This window comes from Lissotriton vulgaris, chromosome 12 (assembly GCF_964263255.1).
Source record: "Lissotriton vulgaris chromosome 12, aLisVul1.2, whole genome shotgun sequence".
In the NCBI taxonomy this organism is placed as follows: Eukaryota; Metazoa; Chordata; class Amphibia; order Caudata; family Salamandridae; genus Lissotriton; species Lissotriton vulgaris.
The window spans coordinates 11,403,535-11,419,418 of record NC_141700.1 but is presented as its reverse complement, the minus strand read 5'-3'; the positions used below and the strand labels follow the sequence as shown (position 1 = coordinate 11,419,418).

At 51.3% G+C, this 15,884-nt stretch overlaps 1 protein-coding gene across 1 annotated transcript in view; it reads right to left on the bottom strand.

The window, feature by feature from the left end:
- R3HDM4 (R3H domain containing 4) overlaps window positions 1-15,884 on the bottom strand; it is a 236,759-nt gene that overhangs the window by 12,089 nt on the left and 208,786 nt on the right. The window contains exons 6-7 of the mRNA XM_086946720.1: window positions 13,478-13,563; window positions 13,041-13,096 (exon numbers count right to left, since the gene is read on the bottom strand). Of these exons, the coding sequence (XP_086802846.1) occupies window positions 13,041-13,096; window positions 13,478-13,563 (142 nt within the window). The remainder of the gene's footprint in view (window positions 1-13,040; window positions 13,097-13,477; window positions 13,564-15,884) is intronic.

Sequence of the window (15,884 nt, the reverse complement as noted above, 5' to 3'; positions counted from 1 at the left end):
TCCAAAACAAAAGCGTCAGCCCGATCAGGGCCCCCCAACCCCATCAACGGATCATGGCATGAATCGCACCCTCCACCACCCCCTCTGCAACCCCCCGCCCAAATGGAATTAGCTCACCCAGTCATCCCTGCCCGTCCAGCATGCCCTCAGCCGAGTCCGGAGTAACCACTGGCAAGTGAACACTATCTGTCTCCGACTCCTCTGTGTCCGTATGAGCCCCTTCGCCGCCGGGTTCCGATTCTTCAACAATGGGGCCGCCTTGTGAACCAGACAGATTAGAAATCATTTCCAGCACTCCCCGCCGCTCCGCCATAGTCTCTATAGTCGAAGGCTTGCCCGGTTTGCCGCGGCGGCTCCGAAGTCTCTTGGAACAACGTTGTTGTCCGGGCTCCGTAGCCAACTGAGATGATGAGCCGAAACCATCTTTGCCAGCCCTATATAGTTCGAGCCAAGTACAGACGTCCTCCGGGGTATCAAAGAACTGGGTCTTGTCGTCTAGGATAATGCGGAGCCTCGCAGGGAAGAGGAGCGAGTATTGGATTCCCTCGCTCCGGAGTTCCCGCTTGACCGCCAGGAAAGAAGTCCGTTTTCGTTGGGTTTCATAAGTATAGTCTGGAAAAATGTTCACCTGGCTATTTTCCACCTGATAGGGGCCATTGTGCCTGGCAGCGTTGAGGAGCAGGTCCCTGTCCCGAAAATGCAATAAACGCGCCACCACCGGGCGTGGGGCGCGACCTTGTTGTGGCGGCCTCGCCGGCACCCTGTGTGCTCGTTCCAGGGTATAGAAGGAGGACAGACCTTCCGGGGACACCGTGTCCCGGAGCCAAGCTTCTAGATAGGCCACCATGTAGCCATCTTCGATCTTTTACGGTAGGCCCACCACCCAAATATTGTTCAGTCTGTTACGCCCTTCAGCGTCCTCCGCCCGTCTCTCCAAGGCATCGATCCGGGACAGGGCATCCTTCATCGCCGCGGCCAGAGTCTTCTGTGCAGGCTCTAGGACCTTCACTGAGCTCTCTACCTCCTTAACTCTATCCGAGAGCTTGCCGTGGTCCGCTCTGAGGAGGCCCAGACTCGTTGCAACCTGGGCGATGTCTTGCTGCAGGGCAGATCGCGTGTTTGCGATCGCCTCCAGGACTCGGTCGAATTGTTGTTGTAGGTGGGGACCACCAGAGCTCTCCGGGTCACCTCGGTCGTCCTTGTCCGGCGCCTCCGTGTCCGAGGCGGCCGGGGTGGTCCCTTTAGGCCCCCTTGGTTTCCCCATGGCGGATGTGCCCCGTGGGGGAAAGTTCGGCAGAATCTCCACCAAGTGTGGGTGTCGACTATAGCTCTCCTGGTGCGTGGTCGTATTGAAGAGGGCCGTCGATCGTCTTCGCCAAGTCCTACCACTCCTCCGATTTTTCGGGATGTACCACCGCTGTGTCCCCGGAGGCCACAAAGGGAGAGGCGGGGGCGATCGGCGCCAATCTGGGTAGGCCCGTCGGGTCGAAGAAGACCTCGAATGAGAGTCACCAGTGCGTCCGGAGACTGAATGGCGCCAGGTCGCCGTGCTGCCCATAAAGTTCTCAGGGCTCCGGCGAATTCAGGTGCGCAGTGGGAGTGCGCAGTGTCCTTCCGCTCAGGGCCTCCGGCCGTTCACGCCCAGCCTGCGCCGAAAAAAGCGACTAGTAATCAGTTCAGGGATGGCCACGGTGCCCAGACACTCCCAAACCATGAGCCGGACGGTCGCTTTTCGGGAGGATGAGATGTGGAGAAGATGCATGTGGATCTGCTAAGCGTCCCCGGGCCTGGGGTCTCGGCAAGGCCATCGAGAGGGTCCGGGCGCCATCTTGGGCTCCGCTCCGTTTCCTTCGCAACTTCGCCTTTTCGTCGGAACAACTGGTTTTCGAGAGTCTCCGGGTGTCTCGGCGGGTCGACCCCAACCCGATCTTCGATTTGTGGGGGTCGAGGTGCCCCACGGTCCTCGATCTACAGGATAAAAGCGGGCTCAGTCTCGGAGCCGAGCTCTCAGGCGACCATCGCCATCGGCGTCCAAGCCACGCCCTCTTGAGATACAGCTCCTTGGTGAACCATCACAGCAGCCCTGCAGAAAGGCTGCAACCACGAGAAATGACAGTGAAGGACGACCAGTCCAAAATCCAGGCGCAAGGACAAACTACTATAAAGCGTCACCTAAAAGAAGACGTCAAATCCAAATAATAGATCCGCCAAAGGCAGCTTTGTCAGAGACTGCAACCGCTAGAGTATAGGGGAGGCAAGAGACCTCAAGCGGTTGACGAAGATAAAAGGGAGAATTAGACTCACGTTGGACAACCCAGGGTAAGGGTTGTAAAGGACACATGTCATATGAGCATTCTGTCCAATCACAAGAATGGGCAGAGCAAAGCCATGAAACAGAATGTAGCCTCGTGAGTTGGAGAGAAGAGTAAACGTCACCCCGCAGAGGAATAGAGCCACCCGAAGGGAGACGAAGGCAAGAAGTCTAACCTTAAAAGGTTGCCGCAGGACGGGCGGGTGTTAAGGAATCTGTGGCTAGACTATGTCTCTACCAGATACATTGTTACCGAAGGTAAGTAACTTGTTCATCTGATGCAGACGTCTAGTCGTAGATTCCTTAACTTAGAATAAATACCAAAGCCATACCCATAGAGGAGGCGGGACTGCGACTAAACCCCACCAAGGTCCAGAAAGAACCTAGTGGTCAATAACATGACCAAAGGAGTGTCATCTACCAAAGAACGAAACACAGTGGGGACAAAATGACAGCGTAGCCAACCACCAGACCCCTGTGCCTTGAAGAGAGCAGGAATCAAGGGAAGGCTAGGGCACCACAGCCCATCCAGAATAACACTAAAACCCCCACATGTAGAGAGGATGATAGAAGAAAAACACCAAGCCAAAACGCTTGCACCAGAGTGAAAAAATGCAGAACCTCGAAAGAGGCATGAAGGATCCACAGGATCCAAGGTGTCGACAAGAAGCCAGGGCTAGCCCAGTTAAATCACTCCAACAGAGTAAAACATTGTTAAACCTGCTCCCGTAAAGATACGAAAGCAGCAGGATACTGGCCACTGCCCAACACGGGGCGACACGGAAGAAAAACACACCTAGTAAGAAACTGACATGAAAAGAAAGTGCAGCACCTCGTGTGGAGTAGAACTGTACCTTATTGTGTGAAGAACCGCAGGAGGCGGCAGTCGATAAGGCCAACCCAAAGGACCAGATAAGTGGTATGGTTGACAGAACGCATAGCGCAACCACGTGTACCACAGAGGAAGAGCACTGCGGAGACCCTTACCAGACAGAGATGTGGAGAGCATCAAAAGAATGCCCCTACACAGCCCGAAAGACGCTCATATGCGGCCAGAAGTAACACCAGGGAGCAAGACAGCGGGAACAGCTGAGATGCGCCCAATAACAAGAAGCAACGGACCCCACAAGCCATGAGGAATAACATGGCACATAACAGCCTCAAGAAGATGCTGAAACCCGTCCAAACCCAGGCAATCAGATTCGCTTAAAAGTACCTGCAGCTTATACAGAAAGTGAAACTAGTCCAGGCTCTAAGCAGCATCTGCAGTCAGTCCGACGAGAGAGCAGTCCTCTTGCAAGACAATTTAGAAGAAAAGACCAGCCTAACAAGGGAGTACTTTGGACCAGCTCACTGGTCCTAGACGCCAGGAAGATCAGAGTACAAGGAGAACTGGCTCCACGAGTCCGCCACATTTAAGAATGCCAGTGGAACGTAGAAATCTCTGCGCGAAAGCAGCGGGATGTGGAGAAAACTGCTGGGGAACAAGCCAAAGGCCATCACAACCCACAACAGAGAGGTCCATGGCAACTCCTTACTAGGGAGAACAACCCAGGAGGGGCTGGCACCAAAAGAAAATAGACCTAGACCTGGAGTCTAAGTATTAAAGACAATAGGGCGATGCGACCCTGCGGAACGCAGTAAAAGGAGGCATATACGTCCCAGAGGGATACCTATAATGAAAACTCCACAGGAGCGTACGAAGGCAAAGGCAGATACCTGCCACCAGCCAATACCCCACATAGGGCAAGTGTCAACCCCTGGCAAGAAGGGTGGGTCCTCTTGGCAAAACAGACAGTCAGAGGACTTGAAAACAAAAACAACGCAGCCCTACAGCTATACAGACAATATAGAGGCACCAACCTGCCTCTGATAAAAAAAAACTTGCCGTAAAGGAAGACCGCAACCAAGAAGAAAAGTCAGCCAGTCAGTGGTGCGGCATAACTACAGAAGCCCAGACAGAAGCCTGGAGATCGCAGAGTCAGCCTGGGACCCAAAAAGGTTTAATCCGTCAAATGGCATGTCCTGGAGGCTCTCCCAGATATTATCAGGGAATAAGCATGGGCGGAAAATCCGTTACGCTCGCGGATTTTGCGGATTTTCGGTAAATTCGCAATCCGCGAGATTCGCGAATTTCCCGCAAAATCCGCAAATTCGCACGCAGCGGATTTTTTTTCTTTGCCGTGTAAGTTCGCAATTGCGAACATGTAGGTGCGGCGGGCAGCAACAACCTCGCACTCGCGAAATTACAAAAATTGCAATTCCGCACAAGAAATCTACTAGCAAGCAGCATAGACCTTCTGAAAATGATTATTTTTATCAGAATAACTCCTCAGGTTGACATTTGCCTGCACTTTTTTAGATTTGAGGCCTTTTGATTTTCTTTGGATAACTTTTGGATTAGAAATCAACTTTCTCATATAAGCTTGGTGGGGCATTACAGTTGCAGTAATGCTGCTCTGCAGAAAAACGAGTTTTGCAAAAGTGAAAGCAGGTTCAAAAGTTCAAACTCATCATTAGTAACCGTTCCCTGTAGTGCTTCCTGACAAGGGCCCCTCCAAAGTTCAGTTGCTAGTTGCAACAATTGTTCAGTTGCTAGTTGCAACAATTGTATGACCCTGCTCTGACCCTCACAGCAGGCTCATAGAATAGCTACAAGTAGGCCACAAAGGTCCTGGAAAAAAAATTGCACTGCAACAGAAAGCAAATTACAGATAAGGATGCAGGTGCCAGACTGGAATTTTAAAACAGTGACACATTAATAAATCAACCCCAAATTAATTCATGTCAGTTGAAGCAGGCAGGTGTGCTTGCTTTTTCCCCCCATAATCTACAGTGATGATGAACCAGAGGGTGGCATAAGGCATTGATGTACCAGAGGGTGGCATGGGTAAAACAGAGGGTGGCAGGGGTGAAACAGAGGGTGCTGGGAACCTATGATGATGAACCAGACGTAGAAACAACATAATCGTGACCGTTGCGAGCCGACATGTAAGTTCGCGATTGCGAACTGTTACAAAACCCTCGCGAACTGTCAGAAATCCTTGCGAACTGGCAGAAATCCTTGCGAACACAAAAAAAACAATCGCGAGAATTCGCGGATTTTGCGGATTGCGAGTTCGCAAATTCGCAAAATTCACGAACGCCAGATTCGCAAAATTCGCCCATGACTATCAGGGAAGCAGCTGTCACGCATCAAGGCACGACGACGCAAAGCCACCAACCATACAAGAGCACGGCCCATAGAGTCAGTGGTATCCAGGGAGGAGAGTATAGTAAAATGAGCCATTTCCTTGCCATGAACGACAAGACGGAGTAACTCCAGGCACAATTATTCCGGAAGAGAAGAAAGAAACTTAGCCACGGAGTCCCAGAGTGAGGAGGACACACGTGCAAACATGCATGTAGTGTTTAAAGAGCGGATGGCTGCGCTAGAAGAAGCAAAAAGCTGTCTGCCACATGCATCCAATGATTCAGAAAAGGGGGTAGTGATGGACAGAGTCTCTGAATAAAGCAGAATACTCCTACCCAGTAAACAGATCAGGGCTTGATCCATCACCGTTTTTTAGCTCACTGCACCATCCCAGCTCAGAACCTGGCTACATGCAAATTAGTCTGTCCCTGGCCCAGTGCATCATGGGAACAGGGCAGACCAAACTACCAAGCCAATTCTTATACTGGAAAGGAAACAAGCTTCCGGGGACCGGTTTCTGGCATTAAAGCCGTCTTCGGCCCGGCTTGCTTGAATCCTGAAGGTGCAGTGAGCAAGGGACTCATGTCTGAGTATACCCTTCCACGCTTATGGTGGACAAAACGATTCAGAAAAGGGGTTGGTGATGGACAGAGTCTCTGAATAAAGCAGAATACTCCTACCCAGTCAACAGATCAGGGCTTGATCCATCACCGTTTTTTAGCTCACTGCACCATCCACATGCATCCAGCTACCGGGATTCCCGGGTGGGAGGAAACAAAGGCAAAGTGGAGGAGTCTTGTAAACCAAAAGCCGCCTTAATTACCAGGCCCTGAGTGACAGGATGGAGGGACAGACCGAGTGGATCCCCAGGGGCAGGACGGTGCATACCGGCAATGGTCCGATCAACCGGGGCTCCGGAAGAGGGCCGTGCCCATGTGCCACACAGGACTTCCAATAAAGCAGCCCCAAGGGATAGCAAGGGTTCCACTGTAATGGGCTCAAGATGAAGCAGATCAGTTAAGGGATCTGAAATGAGGGGTACCACAGGAGGCTTAAAGCCAAGGATAGCAGCTGCCCTGGTGATAGTGAGCACGTAGGTGGCCCCCAACTAAGTAATCACCCTAGGAGGGGACAAGAGGCTGTCTGTAGTTGACGGTTGGAGGCTAATTCTCCCAGTCGTTATAAAGAGCGGGTCTGGGGAACAACCTGAAGGTCATGCCACACTAGGAACATCCACCAGTGTCTCCAGACCAGGGGAAGCAACAGCCTCTGAAAAGGCTGTAGGGGATACCACTGTCGCTCGACCCCGCTGAGGGGACAGAAATGAGGAATCGGGAGCAACCCCAGGCATGGGCACCGGCGTTAATGAAAGGATGGGCACCCGCGGCGATGGATGTGTCGACAGTGGCGTCTATGGGCGCCGCGTCTGAGTCGACAGTACGCAGACGGCCTCCACGAGGGATGCACCCTCGACGCCGACCGGCATCGGAGGAAGTGGGCTGGACGTTGCCTTGGACGATGAGCCCGGTTTTGGGTCTGATGTGGAGCCTAGCTCCAAGCTCGGCATCGTCGACGCCGCTCCCGCCGTCCGCGCAGGAAGCCGCACAAGGCTATGTGTTGACTGGCGTTGAGAGCCTGGCGTCGAACCCAGCGTCGCTGGCATCCCCATGCAAATAAGGTGCGGATAAGTGCCCGACATCTGACGAGGACAGGCCTCACAGGCTTTGAATCCGGAGGACATTGCACACTGTTCCGGTACGACACCAACGGTGTCAAGAAGGTCCAAAAGTAGACCAGGAACTGCTGGTTTCGGATCAGCGTTGTAACGCGGAAAAGAAGAAAACTGATGCTGGCGCTCCGGGACGGGACATATAAGGCTCTGCTGACGTCAATGAAAGATGTCAAGGCAGTTCCGTGCGGCCCCACCCCCCGGCGCGCAGAGGTGTTGCTGAGCAAAATTTTCCGGACCAGTCTGATGCCTGGGAATTTTCTAAGTTAAGGAATCTGCAGCTAGGCGTCTCTATCAGATCATTGAATCATACACAGACAAGAGAACAAGACAAATACACAGTCACAAATACAGTGAGGACCAGCCACATAGGCAGACACATACAAACAGCTATAAAAAGGACCAGCCTCAGGCTCAGATGAGGATCAACGACATTCACAGATAAGATGACCAGCTGTATACACAAGGACAGCTACTGAGCCGATAGAGCGAGTCACAAACACATTGACAGATACCAGGACCTCACCTCATCCCATACATACGTAGGCAAAAAACTAGCACATAGTTACAAAGTCATGAGGAGCAGCTGCACATACAGGTGAGGGAACTAGTCATGTATATGTTAACATAAAAATTAGAGGATCAGCTACACACACGCTGACCCCGCTTCAGATGAGGACCAACCACACACACAGATACACAGAAAGATACAAAGTAAACAGAGCCTGTTGAATACACAGAGATACAAAGGCTAGAGGAGCATTTGCATACTCAAACGAGAGAGAAAGTCCTATATATGCTGACAGATACAAAGATGATAGGATCACAGTTCATTCATACCGACAGACACAGAGCAGAGGATCAGTTGCATTCACACTGCCGAATACACAAAAAAGGACCAGGCGTGTGCACTCACACATACACACACGTAGACCAGCCAAGTGCACACCGACACAAATACAGAGGTAAAAAAAACTGTGACATACAGAAAGGTAGGTCTAATAGAAAACTTACACATACACTGACACAAGATAGGCAAGAGAGCCATCAATGTAACTTGCAAGGCAAGGGGAAGGATAACTGGGGAAAGTGCAGTGCCAGGAGAGAAGTTTGAAGGCAGGTGGGAAAGGGTCATGAAGCAAACCACTCTGGTTTTTGTGGGAGACAGAAGAGGTTTGGAAAAAGAGAGGTGTTGGTCAGGAGTGAAAGTTGGGTCAAGAGAGAGGGCATAGCAAAGAGATTATGGTGTGGGAGAGAGGGGACAGAGTCAGCAGGAGAGAGGGGACAGAGTCAACAGGAGAGAAGGATCAGAGTGAGCAGGAGAGAGGGATCAGAGTCTGCAGGAGAGAAGGATCAGAGTGAGCAGGAGAGAAGGATCAGAGTCGCCAGGAGAGAAGGATCAGAGTCAGTAGGAGAGATGGATCAGAGTTAGCAGGAGAGATGGATCAGAGTTAGCAGGAGAGAAGGATCAGAGTCGACAGGAGAGAAGGATCAGAGTCGACAGGAGAGAAGGATCAGAGTCAGCAGGAGAGAAGGATCGGAGAGAAGGATCAGAGTCAGCAGGAGGGGATAGCATCGCAAGGAGAGAAGGATCAGAGTCGCCAGGAGAGAAGGATCAGAGTCAGCAGGAGAGATGGATCAGAGTCGACAGGAGAGAAGGATCAGAGTCAGCAGGAGAGATGGATCAGAGTTAGCAGGAGAGAAAGATCAGAGTCGACAGGAGAGAAGGATCAGAGTCAGCAGGAGAGAAGGATCAGAGTCGCCAGGAGAGAAGGATCAGAGTCTGCAGGAGAGAGGGGATAGCGTCAGCAGGAGAGAAGGATTCGAGTGAGAAGGAGAGAAGGATCAGAGTCGCCAGGAGAGGAGGATCAGAGGCAGCAGGAGGGGAATAGAGTCGCCAGGAGAGAAGGATCAGAGTCGCCAGAAGAGAAGGATCAGAGTCGCCAGGAGAGAAGGATCAGAGTCGCTAGGAGAGAAGGATCAGAGCCGCCAGGAGAGAAGGATCAGAGTTAGCAGGAGAGAAGGATCAGAGTTGACAGGAGAGAAGGATCAGAGTTGACAGGAGAGAAGGATCAGAGTCAGCAGGAGAGAAGGATCGGAGAGAAGGATCAGAGTCAGCAGGAGGGGATAGCATCGCAAGGAGAGAAGGATCAGAGTCGCCAGGAGAGAAGGATCAGAGTCAGCAGGAGAGATGGATCAGAGTTAGCAGGAGAGAAGGATCAGAGTTAGCAGGAGAGAAGGATCAGAGTCGACAGGAGAGATGGATCAGAGTCAGCAGGAGAGATGGATCAGAGTTAGCAGGAGAGAAGGATCAGAGTCGACAGGAGAGAAGGATCAGAGTCAGCAGGAGAGAAGGATCGGAGAGAAGGATCAGAGTCAGCAGGAGGGGATAGCATCACAAGGAGAGAAGGATCAGAGTCGCCAGGAGAGAAGGATCAGAGTCTGCAGGCGAGAGGGGATAGCGTCAGCAGGAGAGAAGGATTCGAGTGAGAAGGAGAGAAGGATCAGAGTCGCCAGAAGAGGAGGATCAGAGGCAGCAGGAGGGGATAGAGTCGCCAGGAGAGAAGGATCAGAGTCGCCAGGAGAGAAGGATCAGAGCCGCCAGGAGAGAAGGATCAGAGCCGCCAGGAGAGAAGGATCAGAGCCGCCAGGAGAGAAGGATCAGAGCCGCCAGGAGAGAAGGATCAGAGTCGCCAGGAGAGAAGGATCACAGTCGCCAGGAGAGAAGGATCAGAGCCACCAGGAGAGAAGGATCAGAGTCGCCAGGAGAGAAGGATCAGAGTCGCCAGGAGAGAAGGATCAGAGTCGCCAGGAGAGAAGGATCAGAGCCGCCAGGAGAGAAGGATCAGGGCCACCAGGAGAGAAGGATCAGAGTCGCCAGGAGAGAAGGATCAGAGTCGCTAGGAGAGAAGGATCAGAGCCGCCAGGAGAGAAGGATCAGAGCCGCCAGGAGAGAAGGATCAGAGTCGCCAGGAGAGAAGGATCAGAGCCACCAGGAGAGAAGGATCAGAGCCGCCAGGAGAGAAGGATCAGAGCCACCAGGGGAGAAGGTATTAACGTAGGCAGGAGAGAGGGGATAGAGTCCGCAGCGGAGTGGAGATAGAGTAAGCAGGGGAGAGGGGATAGAGTCAGCAGGGGAGAGGAGATAGAGTCAGTAGGAGAGTGGGGATAGTTAGCAGGAGAGAGGGGATAGCGTCAGCAGGAGAGAAGGATTCGAGTGAGGAGAGAAGGATCAGAGTCGCCAGGAGAGGAGGATCAGAGGCAGCAGGAGGGGATAGAGTCGCTAGGAGAGAAGGATCAGAGTCGCCAGGAGAGAAGGATCAGAGTCGCCAGGAGAGAAGGATCAGAGCCGCCAGGAGAGAAGGATCAGAGTCGCCAGGAGAGAAGGATCAGAGCCGCCAGGAGAGAAGGATCAGAGTCGCCAGGAGAGAAGGATCAGAGTCGCTAGGAGAGAAGGATCAGAGCCGCCAGGAGAGAAGGATCAGAGCCGCCAGGAGAGAAGGATCAGAGCCGCCAGGAGAGAAGGATCAGAGCCGCCAGGAGAGAAGGATCAGAGTCGCCAGGAGAGAAGGATCAGAGTCGCTAGGAGAGAAGGATCAGAGCCGCCAGAAGAGAAGGATCAGAGCCGCCAGGAGAGAAGGATCAGAGTCGCCAGGAGAGAAGGATCAGAGTCGCCAGGAGAGAAGGATCAGAGCCGCCAGGAGAGAAGGATCAGAGCCGCCAGGAGAGAAGGATCAGAGCCACCAGGAGAGAAGGATCAGAGTCGCCAGGAGAGAAGGATCAGAGTCGCCAGGAGAGAAGGATCAGAGCCGCCAGGAGAGAAGGATCAGAGCCGCCAGGAGAGAAGGATCAGAGTCGCCAGGAGAGAAGGATCAGAGTCGCCAGGAGAGAAGGATCAGAGCCGCTAGGAGAGAAGGATCAGAGCCACCAGGGGAGAAGGTATTAGAGTATCCAGGAGAGAGGGGATAGAGTCAGCAGCGGAGTGGGGAGAGAGTAAGCAGGGGAGAGGGGATAGAGTCAGCAGGGGAGAGGAGATAGAGCCAGTAGGAGAGTGGGGATAGTTAGCAGGAGAGAGGGGATAGCGCAGCAGGAGAGAAGGATTCGAGTGAGAAGTAGAGAAGGATCAGAGTCGCCAGGAGAGGAGAATCAGAGGCAGCAGGAGGGGATAGAGTCGCCAGGAGAGAAGGATCAGAGTCGCCAGGAGAGAAGGATCAGAGTCACCAGGAGAGAAGGATCAGAGACGCTAGGAGAGAAGGATCAGAGCCGCCAGGAGAGAAGGATCAGAGTCGCCAGGAGAGAAGGATCAGAGCCACCAGGGGAGAAGGTATTAGAGTAGCCAGGAGAGAGGGGATAGAGTCAGCAGCGGAGTGGGGATAGAGTAAGCAGGGGAGAGGGGATAGAGTCAGCAGGGGAGAGGAGATTGAGTCAGCAGGAGAGTGGGGATAGTTAGCAGGAGAGAGGGGATGGAGTCAGCAGGAGAGAGAGGATAGAGTCAGTAGGATGAGTCAGCAGGAGAGAAGGGATGACGTCAGTAGGAGAGAAGGGATAAAGTCTGCTGGAGTGAGGGAATCTGGACCAACAGCAGAGAGTAGTCTGGCTTTGGAAGGAAAAGGGAAGGTCGGCAGGAGAAAGGGCCAGGTCAGCAAAGTGCAGTGGCCTGTGTCAGAGGAGAAATGGGCCGATTTAGGACTAGAGTGGATCCGACCAGGAGGGGAGGGGGTACAGGGCGGGAGGAGAAGAGGGCTTTGGGGGGTAGGAAGGGGGTTGGGGCAGAAGGAGAGAGGAGGTTCTGGGCAGGAGGAAAGAGGACAATTACACCAGGAAGAGAAATGAGTCCGGGGTCAGGAGGACAGACAAAGTTTGGGTCAGGAGGAGAGATGGTTCAGAACAGGAAAAGAGGGAGTTTAGATCAAAAGAGAGGGGATTTGAATCAGGAGGAGAGAGTTGTGGTGCAATGAGGAGGAAGACTTCAGGATACGAGGGACAGAAAGTTGCTTCCATTACGAGGAGAGAGGCGAGCCAGGGTCAGTTGGATAGAGGAGTCGGGGTCAGTTGGATAGAAGAGCTGAAGTGAGGGAGCCGGGTTAAGGCCTGGATGAATGTTTCAATGTCACCAGGACAGAACATCATCTCAGAAGAAGAGTGGGGTCATGTCAGGAGAAAAGTGCAGTCAGGGTTAGGCCACTGGAATTAAGAGGCAGGGAAAGAACAAGTTATGTTCCAGAGCTGAGTAAATTATGCAACGAGAAATGGCAAATTACATTGTGTAATCCTGCACATTTATAAGCGGTATTGCTTCACTTATGTCAGCTTTTCACATATTAACGCTGTACGGGCAAAGGTGTCACATCATTAATATCAGTTTAACACCTAAACACAACAGTTAGCAAATGATAGGTGGCCTGCTTCTGCTCAACAAAAAGCTTGCCACTGCACTGTACCACATGCGGTAGCTTTTTTTCAAATAACACTACATTCATTTGGAGGTAGAAACTACTTATTTGTTTGCAAAATTTGCTAAGTATTCTGATGATTCCGTGGTAAATCAATAACTATGTGGAAAAACTGCAGTCGCAGAATTACATAATTCAAGTGTGTCTGGTCCAGGTGTTAGAGGACAGTGCTGAATGGCAAGAGGCGAGAAGGGCCAAGGTTTATAGGAGAGGGCGTAGAGTTAAGTGAGGAGAGGAAGAGTTTAGGATAGATGGTGAAGCTTCGTGGAGGACAGTTTAGAAGGAGAGCATCTGAAGTGAGCGGTTAGGGTTACGTTAATTATAAAAGTGGCTGGGTCTGGTAAAACAGCTTACTAGCAGAGGCGAGGTCCATGTACTGGCAGACAGCATGAAGCAGCAGCCGCTCGTAGCTAGAAGAGAAAATACTGCACGTTACAAAAAGACCAGGCATCAGTCTAACAAGAAGTTACAAGGGTGCAAAGGTGAATGCGACGCACAAGGTCCAGATCAATGAAGCGAAGCACTTCAAGAGTCAGAAAACGGAGCACTGCTGTCTTCCGTTCCCTCAACACACAGCAAGTTCCCCAGGAAGGTAGTTTACAATGTCCTCTTCAGTGTAGTCTACAAAAGTCTCTCAGAAAGACAAAGTCCCGCCCCAGAAGCTTTCAAGTGGTACACTTAAACAGGTACGCGGAAAAGGGAACAGTAGCATGTAAACTATGCTACCCATATACAAGAGCTGGCACAGACCTCTGGCTGCAGTGTCCACCTCTCTAACCAGGCATGCTCACCTGTTCTGTAGCATGGCCGTGTACACAGACTCAGGGCTCACGGAGAAAAAAGTCAACAGCTCCTCCTCCAAACCCTCCAAGGTACCCTGTGAAATGAAAAACAAGATTTATCAGCAGTAGACACGTTAGCGACAAAGTACGGCAATAAGAACACACAAGGAATTTTAGCATGGGTGAGAAGGCTACAGTTCAAGCCTTGAGTGCAGTCGACTGTCCAAGTCTCAACCATAGGACATCAATGAGGGATGATGGCTATATCGATGCTGGATACTCACCTCTTCTATCTAGAACCCCAACAAGGAGCCTGAAAGGGATAATGGCGCTGGGCATCTACATCATCTCTTGCCCAGCGACAAGAAAGTTGAAGGTGATACCAGTTCTGGGCTTTTACCTCTCATCTTTAGCTCAGTGACCACAAGTCTGAGTGGGCTCAATGGTCTCTAGGCAGAAGGGTTACCACCTGAGTTTATAAATTGTGTTCTTAGTGTCCGCTCTTGCTTTTGCAAAGATTTCCCTGCAGTCTGAAGGAATGTCTATCATGGAGAACTCATTGAACTTAGGAATGAGGTCGATAAGTGTAGTGATGCTGGGTCAGGATGACAGGCCTGGCCCTGGCTCATGGTCAGCAACGTTGGTATTGGTATGAGCTGGACATGAGGTTGTTCCGAGAGGAGCAGGAGTTCGGTGAACCAGAACTTAATGGGCCACTTGTCGACTACGAGGAGAATTCTGCAAGGCTCTCTCTTCAGTTTGATGAGCACCTGTGGAACCAACGGGATCGGGGTGAAAAGCGTAAGCCTAGATTCCTGACCATCTCATTAAAAACACATTCCCAAACGATCGCTGTTGGGATGCCAACTTGAGAAGAATGGGAATTTTCTGTTCTTCTTCGTAGCTAACAGATTCAAGTTCGGCTTGCCCCACCGGAGAAAAAAACTGTCCATAACGTGCTGGTTTAGCTCCCACTTGTGGTAAAGGATACCTATCCTGCTTAGCGAGTCTGAAAGGATGTTGGACACTCCTGACACATGTTCTGCTTTGAGTGATATCTGATGCTGATTAGCCCAGTTCCGGATCTGTTGTGTTTGATGAGATAGCACTGGTCAGCGCGTTTCCCCCTGCTTGTTGAGATAAAACATACTGGTGATATTGTCTGTACAAAGGAGCACCAATGATTTTTGTATCTTAGGGAGAAATAAATTCACTGCTAAGGCAATAGCCCTAAGCTCTGGTTGGTGGATTTCTCCTGGCCTCCATTTGCCACTTATTAATAAGTCCTGGGGTTGGGCACCACAACCTTCTAGTGAGTCATTCGTAGTTATGATATAGTTGGAAATTTGTGTTAGATATGAGGGACCTCTGGACGGATTTGAAGTTTGTGTCCAACAAGACATGGCTACTTTCTTAGTAGCTATTTGAATGAGGTCATCGAAGGACCCCTGCGTCTAGAACCAATGCGTGTCCAGTTCCTCTTGAAGTGGACGTATTTGCAGTGGGCAATTCGGAGCAAGAGGGATGTAGGAACAATTCAATTATTTGTAGATCCGGACAGAAACTGATTTTTTTGTGGACAGTCTGTGAGCTAGTTGCCAAATCTTTACCTGACTTGCTTGTGAGTGAAATGCTTTGTTTCGAACTGTGTCTAGGAATGCGCTGCAGAATGTCAACGTTGTTGTGGGATGCAAGTGAGATTTCTGTTAATTGACGGTAAGGCAGAGTGTGGTGAACAGTAAAAGAGAGAAGAACGTGGTTGTTGCTGCTTGTTGATGCGTGGAAGCTTTTACGAGCTAATTGCTCAAGTATGGAAACACTTGGATATGGGCTGGGATGCCCGCCACCCCTCCCAACACCAATTCCCCATGGGAAGGAGACAGACACAGATTTGAACTTTTGGAAGGCGGGGGGGCCTCACGACCCCCTTGGCTGTATTTATTAAAATATGAAACAACATTTAAAACTTTAAATTAAAATGTTTCATGAATCATGTACAAATTCAACTTCAATTACATCTTGATGAAGACAGGTTTTTCAGGCTAACCTTAACAAATCTCTAATACAAAGGTTTCCTAGCCGAGTCTAGCATCCTGATAAATGCATTACATTTGAATTTGTACAACCTAACACTAAGGGCCAACGGCAAGGTCTTAACCGGTGTCAGATCCCTATCACCAACTTCCTGCCCTCACGGTGTGAGGGGCGCATGCGCAGAGGACTTTACCCTCGCCGCCAATTGTAACTTCCCTTGTCGTGGGGGCCCCCTTTCACTCGACGCCATCTTAAGGTCGTCTGAGTTCGTGTGCGAGGTATCCGTAAGAAGGACAGCGTGGACTCCCCCCCTTCCCCACACTCTCTTCCGCCTGAGCGGATATCCGGCCCCCGGGAAATTCGTGGGAGGGGGGAATATATA